Source organism: Apteryx rowi, unplaced genomic scaffold (genome assembly GCF_003343035.1).
Source record: "Apteryx rowi isolate R43461 unplaced genomic scaffold, aptRow1 scaffold_80, whole genome shotgun sequence".
Taxonomy (NCBI): domain Eukaryota; kingdom Metazoa; phylum Chordata; class Aves; order Apterygiformes; family Apterygidae; genus Apteryx; species Apteryx rowi.
The window spans coordinates 2827195-2843530 of NW_020451094.1; the positions used below are offsets into that span (position 1 = coordinate 2827195).

Consider the following 16336-nt stretch of genomic DNA (forward strand, 5'->3'; position numbering starts at 1 on the left):
ATTTGTTCATATTGGTTAAACAGCAATAGTTTTCATAATTCTAGTAAGGTAACAAAGTTTGTTTACTGTATTGAGCAGGCTACAAGTTTGACAGTTCCTAAAATCAGAGTTCCTAGAGACCATGTTTCTAAAGTTGGTCACTTACCACTGTCACTTTCTCTGGTTCCCAAATCTGAATCAAATGTACCATTCAAAATAGTTTTCAAAATGGTTACTGAAAACAACATATACGTATAAAACTGTCTCTTAATTTTGTGATGAGTTACGTATCAAAGTTGCGTTTCTTCCCTGGTGTCTTGTCCCACTGTATTGCAGAAGCTGTCTTTTCGGCTGGGTGCAGTATTTGGAACGTAAGCCAGCGGATCAGGTCGGATCAAGTATCTGTGTAAAAATAAATAAAATAAATAATAAAAAAAATCTCTTAAGAATACTTGGCATGAGCAAGGACAAAATAATTTTCTACTGCTGTACTGTTGTTGAAAAGATTTGAGGAAGAGTTTGAGCCTTATTTTGAAGGTGCTCTGTCTAGTTCCTATTGGGTAACTTGTGTACTTGGGTATATACCACTCACATCAGATAATTTAAAAAAAGCTGTTTACATTTTATCCACCTAAAAACCATCTGCACATACTGGCCACATCCAAACCTTAATTTTTGACTGCTGGTACTATTCCTACCTGACTGAGAGCTCCTTTGATCTTTTGGATATGTCAGCTCCGTTCCTGGGTATCCACTGCAGTCCTTGAACACACAAGTTTGCCAGTAACTCTGTATTCCCTTATGTATCCCCTTTATTTATTATGCCTTAAAGAAGGGACAAGTGCTCCACAGACTTATTTCTAGAAGGATTTCATAAGGAAGCCAGGGGATACGTCTTGACACCATGCTCAATAAATAAAAACCACAATGTTGGTAAGCTTAGTGTGGGCTGACTGTCTGGAGATGGACCCTTACTTTGAGAAAGAACTTCTAGTAGATGCAAATCCTTAAGGAAAATGCCTCATGAGTTTAAATTTAAGTTCATGAGGTAATGGTTCAGATCACTTTTCTTAGAATAAGGATGGAAGAGCTTCCCACTAATTTGTAAGTGTAAGTTCTGTACTGTCTTGGCAGCTGTCTCTATTGACAAACTATCTAAACTGAGACAGCTTTTGGCACTGACTCAGTAGCTGTTTTGTGCTGCTGTAGACTAATATATTTCAGTTTTCTGGACTGTCAGCCAGTGCTTTCCAAAGCCACTATGTTCATAAAAAGATGACAATGACTGGATTCAATCCTGGTATTTTAAATTTGTCCAAAGATGTGCAGTAACACTGAAGGCAGTGAAAATTTTATTTTCAAATCCTGTTTTTTGATCAGCTTTTGCAAAGAAAGAAAAAGAAATGCAAGAAAAAGAAATGTGAAGGAATCCTCTCTCTCACATCCTGGAAAATGGTGGTGCCATGTGTGTCTCTGTCCTCCTCAGCCAAATGAAACTCCTAGCATTGATAATGCACATGCAGCGTGTAACCCGCGCACTTTCTGGTTCTACAATGAATGAGAAATTTTTCTGATTATTTGTAGACTATGATAGAGAAACTAGAAGTCCATGTGGTGCTTGCAAAGTTTTGCAGTATCATCTTCCAGTAGGTCTTAAGAAACAGCCCCTAAAAAAGGCCATGAACTTCTACCATTCGGTATCAGAGCATTGTTTGCCTCAGACTGCTAATTAGAACATCCAGAAAAAAAATCGGGGGAAAAAAAAAAAGTGAACTGGAAAATGCTGAGTAACTGCAACTAACATGTTCCAAAAGTGTGCAAGCAACCACTGCCATATTTCCCACAGAACTGCCATATTTTACCAGCTCACTTTGTAACAGTGCAACAGGTTGTTCGTGGCTCTTCAAAGCATGGGCCTCTGAGTCCGTGGGCATTGGCTTTATGGTGGGTACCCCAGAAAATCAATTCTCATCTCCATGATTTGGAAAGACCACCTGCCTCTATTGCTTTGATACTGTTTCTGCTTTTCTTCCTGGCTAAAACTGAATAACACAATGTTCTCTCTCTATAGAGCTTGTTGCTACAATCGAATAGCCTAACCCTTTTGTATAAGCAACAACAAAAAAAGGCAGTGGACTCAAAGATCCACTCATGCTGCTCCTATCTAAATCATATTCTCATGCTATCTATTTGCTTAATGACAAAGACTTATTACTCTTGTTTTATAACCTTTGACATCTAAGTTTATTCTAGATTTTCCTAGCACTACTTAAATGAAACTGGTAAATTTGTTTGTTTTGCTGGCCAAAAGCAATGAAACTGAGGAGTCATGGAAGAGTCTGCTCTGTTCTGGAACAATGCCATCATCAAAACCAAATGAAGAATATTCTAAACACATGAAAAAAATCTTATTTTCTTCCATGATTAATATTATACTTTCTGGTGTGGATGGGCAGGACAGTGAAATTGCTTGCTGTGTTAGCAAGTGGGTAAGGCAGGGAGTACCAATGCAATGGCTTGATTTATCTCAGTACGAGAACAGTGACTTAAATATGGACTGTCATCCCTGGTTCACATTCATAGCTCATTTAATATTCGGTTAGGTTCAGGCATAGTTACAGTGAGCTGTTATACGGTCTGCCTGTATCTTTACTCACTTAAGACAATGGAGCAAGTTTAAGGAAAAAAAGAAATTTGAAGGGCCTGGGAAACTAAATTTCAATTCTATTATATTTTGTTTTGGAGAAATAGTTTTTCTTAGACTCTGGGCAAAAATTCAGATTTTCTTGTATTTCTTATTTTAGATTAAACTAAACCAAAGATTTGTACCCGAAATAAGTAATTTGGGCTCTGAATCACAAATAACTCTGTAATAAGTAATCCATAAAGTAAAAGTGCTCAATATTACTTTAGTCATAAGCCTTAATAAAACTGTAAGAAGCCTGTCTATTTTGGTCAACAGCTGCTAGACCCCTGAGGGTTTATAATTTGCCTTCTTACAGCTGCCAAATCCAGTGATCATCTTCGTCCCGTAGGCATGGGTGGGACAGTATTGGCTGAGCGACTGCAGTGTGATGTGTGGGTGTTCCTGTAGACTGCTGAAACCTGGAGCCCTCAACTGCAAAAGGCAAAATCTGAACGTATTACTTAAAATGTAATGCTTTTGTTTTAATTGTACGATAAAAGTAGTGAGATCATTTTTCTTGAAGTGATGTTTAAACGCTAGCCTCTAAAAAGACTAACAAGAAAGCTTTCTGGACAAAGCTGGGGTTGCTGCTTCGTGTGCACTATATATACATATATATATATATAGTGTATAAATATATACTATATATAAAAACTAATATATAAAATCTAATGTCTGTTTAAATAAAATCTCCATCTTAATTTTTATTGTTTTTCAGGTGCAGATTTCTTCTAGCAGGAAGGTATTAAATAAAACAATAAAACTCAGGCAGAAGTGCAAACAAGAAACTTTGCAGGTCTTTTTTATGCTTTAACTTACACTATGTCATTCAGTTCTAATCTTGTATCTGGAGAAGGATTGATCAGGATGTAAGAGAGGGTGTTCTGATGATCATTCATTTCATCTAAAGGACAAAAAAAATAGATACCAGATTAATTATAGTATTTACAAAGAAATTGTCGAGAGTATCACTTCTGGCAAACTAATTTGATAAAAGATCGCCTTTGGTTCATAGAGCCGTCAAAAACTGTGTCAGATGTCAGTCAAAGTGATCTGGTAAGTTTCATGATTTTCTGTCAACTGTACTTGCATTGGGACAATCTAACATGGCATCTTTTGAGTTACCAGCTCTTAAAATATCAAATTATCACAAATAACTTAGAATTGTCTCACTTTATCATAGGCAATGGGCCTACATTTACCTCAAAAATGCTTTCACTTTATTATTTAGTAATCAACATTAAAATAGCTGAAGGAAAGTTTTATATCTCAAATATGTTCTTCTTTGCCACACTTCAGGCGCATCTTTGATCCCCAAAGCTATACTGCTAGATTTATGTAGTAGCTGTCATAAATTACATACATATAATACCATTCAGTGATAGTTTCCTCTGGAATGGTTAATATATTATCAGGGAAAAGCGATGTTGGCATTGATGCTTATATTTTAAAACAGTACTGTTCGCTTCCTATAATCTCTAGAGGATTGAGGTTAAAGAGCACAGCCAAAAGATGCTCATAAAATATACTATGTGGTGGTGTTGGGGAAGCACAAAGATAGCTAGGATTTGAGCCTGTGATTCTAAGTAATAGCTGGTGTGCAAAATTATTAAGATGTCCCAAAAGCCCTTTAGTAGTCACATTGTTTCATTGATCGCTCTAGTAAAGTTAATCCCGGATACTAAGCCATAGGGGATGCCAATGTTGAAAAGCCTGGGAGAACCCAAAGCTTTGATTGATATCAGCCTGATAAAATATTTTGAATTGAGATGTTAAAATGTTTTTAACAAACTATATTCTTGTATGAATGCTTATGATGAAATGGAGCAACTAATATCTGGGACAGTGAAAGGATTCAATATTCCTTAGTTGTACAAGGCAAGCTTAAACTTAAAGTTGTGATGGCATGTATTGGAACCAGTCCTTCAGTGCCAGTCCGCTGGTGGTAAGAAATGCAATCTCAGTTTCACGTTCAAAGCTATACTAAATCTATATTGATATGCTTTAGCACATACTAGAAGTATGGCCTTTCAGCTCCACGTGGTAAGAAAACTTGCTTTTGCAAAATGAACAGACATTCCGACCAGCTTTGTTGCTGTAATCAAGGAAGTTCAACGGCCTGTCATCGCTGTGGAAGAAATGCATGTTGTCAGCAACCAGGAACAGCTCCACTGAATTAGGAGGCAGAGACAGTTCTTTGGGAATCCTGTTTTGAAGTCATTGAATGCTAATAAAGTTTCTAGAACGTTTGAGGCCAGTGGAATGCACTTTAAAGGAAGTTGCAGTATGAGAGTTTGACAGCTATATAGACACTGCTCAGCAATAACGCAGTAGTCCCTTAAGCAGTGCAGCAGGTTTCCATCTGCAAAAACAGCACAGAGCAGACTGTGCTACACTCAGAACCCAATTATAGTCCTTATGTTGGTCCAAGTTATAACAAAGAAAAGGATAATGATCTAGGATTATAGGATTAATTCAGGCTGGAAGGAACCTCGGGGGGGGGGGGATCATCTTGTCAATCTCCTGCTCGAAGCAGGGTCATGTGTGTTTGCTTTCTAAAACCTCAGTACAGGTTTCTATTGCTTCATGTTGCTCTTCACACCAGAATCAGTGGAGGCAGATAAATTCTATGGAACAAATACTTTTGCAGGTGAAGAACATGTTATCCTCATTTCACAGCAATTTATCTGTGTGATCAGTATAAACATGTTCTTCATCTTGACACCTGTGCTTTTTCATCTCTTTTATAAAAGCACACCTGGCTTCAACAGACTTTCCTATGGGTTTGAAGGAACAGGGAGACTAAAGTTTCTACCCAACCTTTAATGTGCAGCAGAATTTGTAAGGAGAGATTAATTCTGGAGGTGAGTTAGAGAGAAGGATGCTGCTGGTGGCAGAGGGAGAAGGAGCCACGACTGAGAATGTGACAGCCCAAGTTTGAAGCTGAGTGTGTAGAACTGTGATGTTTGGGGGCTGTTTCTGGTATGTGCCAGGGCTTCAGTTTTTCATTTACGGTTTTTCTGCCTTATCTTTGCCTCAAGAATAATGGAATGAGAAATTAACTTAGCAAGGTATAATAGTTCACGAGATGTATTTTCTTTCTGAATGTTCTAAAAATGTTCTTTTGCATTTTTTACACTTGCAGCAATTCTTAATGCAACACAATTTCAGTTTAATTAAAGTCTGTTGTGTCGCTTATGTTGGTATTTAGGAAGTAGGGATTTTCATCCCCAGCTGGAATTGAGTCCAAGTGATAGCCAATGCTAAATGCAGTTGTATGGTATTCCCATCTGCTTTCGCAAATTGGTCAATATATATATATTTTTTCCGCTTTCCATATGTATCAAGTAAGTGATGTTACCTTTTTCTTTTTATCACCCATGCCAATGGGTTGAAAGGTGAAAACTGTATAAACAGAAATTGGTATTTCTTGTTATTTCTTTTTAACCATTCTTCTAATGATATATTGCAAATGAAGTAGATCTTGTCATTGGTATGTTGGAGGGGTTAAGGTTTTGTCTAATAGTGTCTTATCACACTGTTGTAGCTGTCATTTCAGTATATTTGTTTAGCTTTTTTCTTGGTATGTTTCCTGGAGTGTTGCAATGAGACTAATCTTAATTTGGTCAGGCTTTTAAAAAAAGGGGGGAGGGCATTTCTTCTATGCTAATCTCTCTTCAGCATCTTAGGGGAAATCATTTGAAACAAAATGGCTGTATTCTAATTTAAATTGGATTCCTAATTTTTTTTGCAATTGAAGCATTCTTGATATTCTGTCTGTAGGCTGAGAATTACTATATTGGGTGTTTTCTAGTATGTGTATTTTCTTTTTAAGCATGCTTGTATCACATATTTTTGCACCACTGTAAGTACATCTGCCTAGAAAACAATTAGGTAAACTCATACAGACTCTTAGTATGGATGCAGTTATATAGCTGAAGTGGTGTTTTACATTACAGCTCATTGCTGTAAGGTTAACCTGATGCAAAGTACAAGCTACAGGCACATGTACCACTACACTCGCATAATTATGCCTCTACTAGAGGTTTGTACTGCCAACAACATATTGTGTCTGGGTTGAATTAAATGAATTTGGCGTTAATTGAATTTAAAATTGGAGATCTTAGGGGTTATTAGACTCAGAGTAAAGAGCACTGAAGACGAGGAGATTGGCTTTAGAGATCGTGCCAGCATGTGCAGCTACATAAGGGGATGTGGTTCTTCTCCTATTTGTTTTTCATCACTCCCGGCACTTGCCAAGAGAGAATACTAAGGAGTATGTGCAGCTCCTGCAGGGAACTGGCATGATTCCTGCCAGTTTGAAAGAAGAGGGAGATTAAAAAGTTTCTAATCTGTGCTTAAAATCTAGTAGAATGAGTGGGGAGAGAGCTAGCTCTAAAGATGGATGAAAAACTAATGTAATTTCTTACTGAATGTGAAGGGGGCAGAAGGATGGCCGTGGGAATGTGATGGCCCAGGCCTGCAGCTGACTGAATGTGTAAAACCGATCCGTGCGCAGACTGCGGGTGTTGCTGTGGTGGTCAAAGTAGAAGCTTTCGCTACAATGAGACATATCTGTAAGAAAATAGGGAAGCGATAATGAAAATTTCTAAACATTGCAGATAAATGTTGTTAGGTGAAACAAGCATCTACTTATCAAGATTTTGCTGTTCTGCAGGTGGTGTAGAAGTGAATTGAATTTGAATAATGAAATGAAAATTTACTGTTGGCTTTTAACTAGGATTTTAAGAGAAAAGCAGGGATCCACCAAAGTTTTCTTGTGACTCATATTAATATGAATCAAGTTTACAACACTTTTCTGTGGTTGATCAAATGTTATTGGGATCTGTATTGCTTCTGCAAAATATTTAGCCCTGATTCTTCCTGCAGAGTCTCATACAGTGGGGATAGTAAGTGGGAATAGTAATTATCCAGTTAGGGAGCAGGGAAAAGATTGTCATGTAATGCAGATCTACTCTGAAAACAGGTTACACGTATATTTATTCCTTCTCATATTTACATTCTCGTATTCAGTAGAGCTGTCCCTGGTTATTTCACTGAGCCCTGTGGAGGCTAATGAATCTGAAGTGAAAATTAGGTGGAAGTGTGTTCTGTTCTGGCATGCACAGTCAGTGACAACAACTTTAATTGCATTTTGATTTGAATAAGCTAGACAGAACTTGGATAACTCCCAGGCCATACACTAACATATAAGGGCTTGTTTTATTTGTAGTTGAATATGATATTGGATAACGGAAAACGGTGGCATTTTGAGAACTTTTATAGTAACTTTCCAGGTCAGAATAATATTTTAGATAATCTCATTGTTTTCCACTTTAGGCTTCAGGTGTATCTTTTAAAATACAAGTGTAAATAATAAAACTGTGGAATGAACCTCCACAGATACTAAGAGCTGTCACAGATCTCACATTTTTGTGTCTCCCTTTTCCTGCATAAGGGCATTTCAGTGGTATGAACCCATCAAATATATATAAATAAAAATTTATGGTTTATTTATTAAAATAAACCATGCCTTTCTTTTTCTGAAAGGATGAGAGAGCAGAAAACAACACAGAGTAGTGCTTAGTTTAATGTTTCTTAATGCATAACTTGAAAGTGTTTGCATGCTACTATGAGGATGGTGGAGCATCAACCCAAGAAATATGTAAATATGAATTCAAATAATTTAAGACGGAAGTTTTCCTTATGAAATGTTATCCAAATGTAAACCATCTCTTAGCTTACAGGAGTCTGTGTTATTTTTAAAATCTTGTATTAGTAAATTGGGGTTGTCTAATAGTAAGTTACTTTTAATTTTGTATTTGACTTCTTCAATAAACAGGTATTGGACAGTGTCCTTCTCTTAGGAATCCAAAATGTAATGAACCAGGCTCTGTTCAGCTGGTGCTCTCCAAGTCTAGCTGAGCAGGAGTCTTTTTAAATTTCTCTAGGAGTAACTAAGCCTGGTGCAAACTTTACAATTATGCTGTTAAGAAAATCCAGGTAACAGGTAAAATATAAACTCCTTTTGGAAAAAGGAGGCAAAACTTCAGTCTTGTGGGGGGGTTTTTTTCATTCCTTGATTCATTAATCAAATAATTCCAGAGAAATAACTATGTTCTCTAAAACTTTGCATTAAGGATGGCTAAGAAAAGATGGATATTGTCACCGGTTTTCTGCAAGTATGACTTATGACTAAATAACACACATGATATATGTTGACTCATGACTTTTTGTGCCTTCCGGGCTTATAACTTTTGATCCAGTTGCCAGGCAGCTATGTTTGCATATATTAAAAAAGATGTCACAGAACTCCATCAATAGCTTTAAAAAGACAGCATCGGCTTTGTTGGAAAAGGGGTTGTTGGACACAAACAGCACCTACAGACCTAGTGAAACACACTTAAAAAATGACTTTAATGTGACACTTTTTCACTTCATTTAAAAAAAATGACGGGGAAAAAAAAAAGGTAATATCCTTCACATATAACCAGCTCCCCATCTCAACATATGAGTGAACTTCACAACAGTTCTGTCTTCATTTATATTTCAGTGTGTGGGGGAATATGGCACAGTTGTTCATTGACAGGGGAATGTTTATATATTCAGCTTATACATATTCATATGTAAAATACGACTGACATGCAGTCTTCTGAGTGTTCCATCTGAAAATAGGAATGGACCACAACAGAACTGATTTAAAAAATTCCATCAGGTTTTCCTCAGTAAAAAACATAAAAATATTACCATAAACTTAGTTTCATCTATGGCAGCCTCAGTCTGTAGAAGATTAAAAATAAGTATGTCTGGCATAATACTGATGTTTTATTAATTTAAAGTATTACAGTAATCATACCATATCCTGCTGGAGAAAGGCCCAGATGCTTCATTCTGTTTTTCACAAGTTCAGCAAGTTCCTGTCTTTCGGACCTCCTGTAAAGGTTCATTCGCTGCTGGCTTATCTTCTCCGCTGTTTTACCAGAGTGTCTTGGGACTTTTCTGCTCAGCCGTCGGGCCCACTGCATGCTTTTTCGTCGTAACAAGGGATGATCTGACTGATCGCTGGATGTTGAGTTACGATGATTATTACGATAATTAATTTGTTCTTTAGTGTCTTCCCATTCTTCCACACTGATAGAGATTTGAGACTTGAAAGGAAAATGACAGGAGGGGTCAGGGCTTTAAAAAATGGAAACAGACAAAGATACTCTCCCCTCTTTTCAGTAGGGCAGCTGAACATGTGTTTTGTTTGCAGTGGAGCTGAGGGGATTCAGCTATTGATGCTTAGCAAGCATTGCTGAACTGGGCATCCTTACTTGAGACTTTGACCTGTTATGTAAAATACTCATTTATAATGTAAATACATTTCTCAATTGCAAAATCAGTTATGCATTAGTTAGCTCTTGATTACATTTTGATTCTGAAAATAAGGATTCTAGCCTTCTTGTACTGCATTTCCTAAATCTAGGGATCTGTTCTGGATCAATTGTCTGCATTCTTCCAAGTCTTTGCATATTTTGAGAAATTCAAATTATATAACTGCTTTTTAAAAATATATTGTGGATTCATTAAGTAACAGTTCAACTTTGCAAGATTTTGAGTGCCCTGTTTAAGACCACAGATGCAACGTGACTGTTACCTTTTTCTTAAATTCCCAAGTATTTTTGACTTCCCAATGCTTGATTTATGGAATGCCTGTGTGTCTGATGATAGGGAGGTATGCCATAGCTTTCAGCATGACTTGGAACACCCCTTGCAAAGGAGGTAATCCGTATTTCCTACATGCAAGCAAAGTTATGTTGCTTTTTTACCATTGTAGCAACAACAACAAAAAGACTTAGAAGGGCCAATATCTGGCCCTCTATTGCTGTAGTTTCTTCATGCCACCCAGCACCTGAGTATGACCAATAGCATACTTTGTACAAACAAATACAGAGGTACTGAAATAAGTCGGGCTACGTATGCAGTTGTAACATATACAAAAAGAACGTAGGGAATGTAACAGAAAACATTTGAAGAGAGAACTTTAAAATTGTTTTAATTTCACTGTTGGATTTAAATAATATTTTTCAGCTTTTTTTTTCCAAAACTATTTTATAATGCTGAATTATCATTGTGACCTTTGGAAAGTAAGTCTTCTACTGATATTGAAATAATAAAAAATAGTGGAGTCCTCACTGGTAGCAGTGCAGTCATATTAGCAAGTTACTGATGAGTGATTTCAGAAGGTTGAGTGTGTGTGTATGGGGAAACAAGCCTGAAAAAAATTGCATAAAGCAAAGCTTACTTAAAGTGAAAAGTGAAGCTGGCTCAGCTAATATGAATCCAAAGAACAGAAAGAGTTTACAATATGCTGGAAGTGATTCGTAAACAAAGCAATTTTATCTGAAGAGCTACTGATTTCTTGATCTCTGAGGTTCTAAGGGCCTTTCCCCATTCAAAAAACAAACTTCTGAAGGCAAGATTCTGTTGTCCTCATCAGTGTTGGATATGACCTTTCTTTAGGAGGTCCATTTCTTCCTCCTATCCCCCCTCATCTGTAGAGTTCCTGGAGTCTGTAATTTACAGTTCAACATAAGCAAGTGTGATAGTGTGAGGAAGTCATTAATTTTTTTCCCCCTTGCATTGACTAGCTGTTATTTACAGCAGACTAAAGACAATCTGTTACCTTTAGAATTCCCCAGGGACATGCCACCTAACTCCATAGGGCCTCTCTCAAAGTCCCAGTCTGTCAGCTTTCAGATACTTAAGACTTTTGTGTAAAGAACAATGACGCTTTAAGCTTTATTTAATCAAAGATGATCCATTGCATAGTTCCATTTCCTGCAAGTGCTATTGAAAGATAAGCACGTTGCTGTGTGCATAACAACAGTTGGATGCTTATCAAATATGCTGGCACAAAATCCCTATATTAATCCAATTCTGTTTTTTAAAACTAGTAAGGATTTTACTCCCTGGGTTTAACTTGGAACAGGCAGATGGTAAACAAATACTTACTTGTGAAGCCATTTCTCGTGACTGACAAAGGAAGGGGAAAAAGAAAACAAAAGACAATTTAAACAGAAGTGAATCTGAAGGAGCAAACGTGGATGGTTTAACAGCAAGCACAGAAAATAAACTACACAAGTAACAAGGAAGATTTCTTATCTGATTTTTTATGAAATGGAAATAGTTTGAATCATATGACCATGTCACTGAGTGGCATGTTAGATGTGATTGTTCTTTAGCAACTAGACCACTGGAAGCTTCCTTTCTTTTTAAAAGAATAATAACTATCAGAGTGACAAGGGCTCCTGATTTGGTTAATACAAAAAAAGGAAATTTCAAAGGAGAACCTGTATGTAAAGCAATATTAATATTTGCATATTTTGTTCTTCTTACTTGAGTTAACCATTAACTGACAGCTTTCAGCAACCTCTAGTAGTCCAGTACAAACGGTTTGGTATGTCTCCTTCAACTCAAATTGAAATACACTTTGGAGGTTCACTGAGTAGAAACCTTCAAACTATAGCTAAAAGTGAATCATTCATGAGAAAAATTAGCAACTCATTTCTTTAACTCTCCACTCTCATCTTACAATACTTAAAAGTTTCGGGTTTTTTCCTGGCTTAATATATTAGAAAGCTAAAATGATAGCTCACGCTAATATTGTTTTACTAGTTAAACTAGTTGGAAATTCCTCTATCATTGGACGAATTACTCTGCAGAAAGATCACAGCTTTCAGCATTTGTAGGTATCTACCTATAAAGATAGCAGAAGCAGAGCTAGGTGTGATAGTTAAAACTATTTTGGGAAAGAACTAGGTTAGGCAATACTCCTGTGCCACTGGGAGCAGGGAGGGTTTCACAAGTGCCCACCCCCTGAGAGCAAGAAGCTGCTGAAGCATCTAGGTAGGAAAACACCACATTCATTTACAACCTTNAAAAAAAAGAAAGTTACCAAATGCTTTGACTTCAATTAATAAACAAAGACAGTACCACTCTTCCCTCTTTAATCCAATACCCCACAATTTGAAAATTTAACTAGGAGATTTTTTACACCAGTTCTTCCTCTGATTTAATTAAAACTCTACCTTTCAAATTACCTGTGAAACCTGGTAGGACTGCTCTTATCTATTGCATTCCAGGCTGGTTTCAGAGTCTATTTGAATGTTTTAAGAAATTCCTTCTTTGTAAAAGATAATTGTTGGTTATCCTGAAATAAATCTGTGCCTTGTCTGATCAGGTATTTACACACTTGAACAGCTACACAACTACAGGCTCCAGAGGTTCCCAGTGTTATGGTAAAATTGTGAATTTACAGTTAAGTGCCATTTAATTTTTACGGGTGCCTGGTGGTCCCAGAACTTGTTCTCAGAAAAGCAGTTGAAAGGTCTTTAGTTTACCATTTTTTAATTGAAAAATAAGAAGCTTGCCTCAGAGAACTATTTGAGTGTGTGTTTACATCCAAAAAAACCAAAAAGGCATGAGAAAATACAGAGGGGGAAAAAAAGCCACCAAATGGGTTCTTCACAATAGGCTGTAAGCTTGTTTCAACTGTTTCTCCAACTTTTAGGAGCTACAGTCAAATATCCAGCCATGAATGTGAGGACAAAGCATTAATATCACTTCTTATTTTACTCATTCATACTTAATGAATTCTTAATCTGGCTCATCCTCTGCCTTGTTGAAAGCTATGCCAGTTTGGGGTTTTTTTTTGTGGGGGGTTCTTTTTGTGTTTTTTTTTTTTTTTTTCAAGCAGTGATGCTGCCTATATTCTTCTCCAAGGGATGATTTTGATAGATTATGCTAATGCTGCTATGTTGAAAAATATCAGCTGCCATGGCTGTAGTGGCACAGATGACTGGTTGAGCCATACAAGCCACCTGGAGAGCTATGGGTGCTCCACAAAGAAAGACTATAGGGAACTTGGTGGAGTCTTAATAGGTTTTTGTAATCCTTATTTTTAAATAAACCTTAACTGAATGTTTGTACTTGCTTCAAGATAAAGCTTACAGTTAGTGGCTTAATGTTTTCTGTATTTCAGAAAATTTTTATAAGAGAAAAATAGTCTGTATTTGAAATCAAGTAAGCTATATTTGAGATGATACTTCAGAAGCAGAGAGAAAGGTTTTTTCCACTGTGTTGTAATTTACAGTTCCATTTGAGCCATGGCTTAAGGAACCTGGCTATGAGACAGCAGTATTAATGCTCACGTAAACAAATGGCTTGTAGATGGAGGGGGGAAAGCCACACAAATCAAATGTGAAAATCAGTAGTGTAGTACAAAAAACCCCCCATAATTATGTATTTGCCTTGCAAAAAAACTCTGGTCTCTCAACAGGTATATTGAGAGAGGCAGTCCCTCCCCCTCCCTTCTAGATGGGTGAAGAATTTAAGACCACAGAAATATCTTCAGATGCATAGTTATTTAAACAAAACAAGAAAAAAGCAGAGAAAAGTTGAGCTAGCTCCTGTTATTTAAGTAAAAGTTATTTCATAGCTAAAAGTGCACTGTTTCATTCACTGACATTTCCAGTACAGCTAAAATATTTCTTATCTGTACTTTAAGAACAAAATTCAATAGAAAGGTAAGCGTGCTCTGCATTTCTAGGTTTAGGTATGCTATGAAAACACGCAATCTTGTTTTCATGTTCTTAAAGTTCTTATGGATACAAAAGGCTTGTGCTGTTTTAATATCACATGTTGGAATAGTTAAGTTCCTTATTTTACTATAATTTCACCGTCTACTCAGAATCCCAAGTTTAAAATACACACAGGGACCTGGATTCATAACCAGGGCTGATCTGCACAGCGTGGTTTGGGCAAGTCAACTGTCAGAATTATTATATAATTCAGCTGAGACATTTCATCTGCAATCATTTTGGCACCAATGTATAGAAGCTACATGTGCTGTTGTTTTAGCAAAATGGTTAAATTTACATCCTCAAAGTTCTGTGTCTCATTTTGGAGCATAAATAATTGGGAGCACAGTCAATGGGAGCAACCATTGTGTAGGAGATAGTAGTAGTATCTCGTATAATCACTACATAAAAACATTTTAGAAAGGTGGTCATTTTAACAAAGCCTACTTGTCGTGAGAAAATCTTATGGAACCTGATGAATGATCTTTCTGTTAGAACATCTGGAAGGATATGGCATTACTGCAAATGAATAAATAGTGGAATAAATTTAAAATCAATCCCAAATTCTTGAATTCCCATTAGCATAGAGTATGACTGGGCTGAAAAATGGAAATGTACTTTCATGGGCAGTTTTGTTTCCAGAGTATGACTGGGCTGGAAAATAGAAATATACTTTAATGAGAGGTTTTGTTTCCAGCTTTTTTCACAAATGTTTGATTCACCTTTATTATAAACCTGTTTAAGACATATAACAGGAATCTGTCAAGTTGGGGAATTAGTGATAATGGGATGGCACCTTTCTAAACTGGCGTAATGTATGTGTGCAAAAATCTGTTCTAAGTAACATAAATTGATTGAAATGGTCATGTTACAATGTTCTGTTATCCTAAATGATGGCAAGGGGTTAATTTGCATCATATTTTAAGTTTGAATGTAGCTGAGTCTATCACTACTGGTTACAAGAAAGCAGCTGAATGGAAGGTATTTAGTCAGTAGCTGAGTAGCAGTCACTCCTGAAAACTTTGAATGGCTTAACACTTTGAAGAAGCCAACTTCCAATGTTTATAAAGGAACTGAAACTACTTCTGCAGTCTGGTAAATGTCATGCACCTTTTCTTTAACTACAGTCAGAATCAGGAAAACAGAACAGAACATTCTCAACTAGCAGCTACACTAAGACTCAAAATGTTTTCATGAGTTTGGGCTTGCTTTAGTGTTGTTCTGCTACAGTTGTTCAGTTCTACATCTCTGTGTAAAATTGGGCTTTTAAAGCCTATCATTGAGTAAAGCAATTATAATTGGGGAAATGCATGCATAATATTATTCCTATAAATATAAGGGAAACTCAGTGTGTACATTATTGTTAAAATAGAACTGTAAGCACTATTATTCAATTTGTAAAATAAATGTATGGGATAACTAAATTCATGCATCTATATAAAGAAATGACCAAATAGTCAAGAAACACAGTAGTTTTGTCATTCTCCTATATATGTATTGGGAGAGACATACATATGTATGGCAGACACATATACATACATATATACAAAAATTACCACTGTTTGGCAGCTAAACTCAGAGAGATCCCATAATATTTTTAGTAACATGAATTTATTCTCTAGTTGCTGATTTCTAGTTAGAAATTCACATAAATACTGAAATGCCACCTCTTGGGGTATATAACATAACCTTCCTGTGACATACCTGTTACAGGACCTGGTCATATAGATTGTTAGATATCGCTATTAGTCAGTATATACAAGTTCAGACTACAGCTAAATACTACTTGTCTTACCTGTGCCTAAGCTGTTCTTCCTGATCAATCAGTTCCCTATACAGAAGCACCAGAATAAAAGTCAGTATGTAGACTGGGTCTGGGTATTCATGAAGTCTGAACCTGAATGTGAGCCCTGAGTATATGTGACTGTGTACATGTAGCCAGAGGGATCGCAGGGAGACAGACCTTCAGTGGGTTATTGGAGTTCCGTGCGTTTGTAGACATTGCATTCCCAATATTCTTTTATTAAGTGGTTCAGAATGTTATGAG

At 36.6% G+C, this 16336-nt stretch overlaps 1 protein-coding gene across 3 annotated transcripts in view; it reads right to left on the minus strand.

The window, feature by feature from the left end:
* Positions 1 to 269: 269 nt before the first annotated feature.
* KCNT2 (potassium sodium-activated channel subfamily T member 2) overlaps positions 270 to 16336 on the minus strand; it is a 166359-nt gene continuing 150292 nt past the window's right edge. For 2 of the 3 annotated variants that reach the window (XM_026089180.1, XM_026089179.1), the window contains 3 exons: positions 9522 to 9813; positions 3485 to 3569; positions 270 to 381 (listed from right to left, as the gene is read on the minus strand). In XM_026089180.1, coding sequence (XP_025944965.1) covers positions 270 to 381; positions 3485 to 3569; positions 9522 to 9813 — 489 coding nt within the window. Of the gene's footprint in view, positions 382 to 3484; positions 3570 to 9521; positions 9814 to 11662; positions 11684 to 16336 lie in introns of all 3 variants that reach the window. The other variant, XM_026089181.1, reaches the window with a different exon arrangement.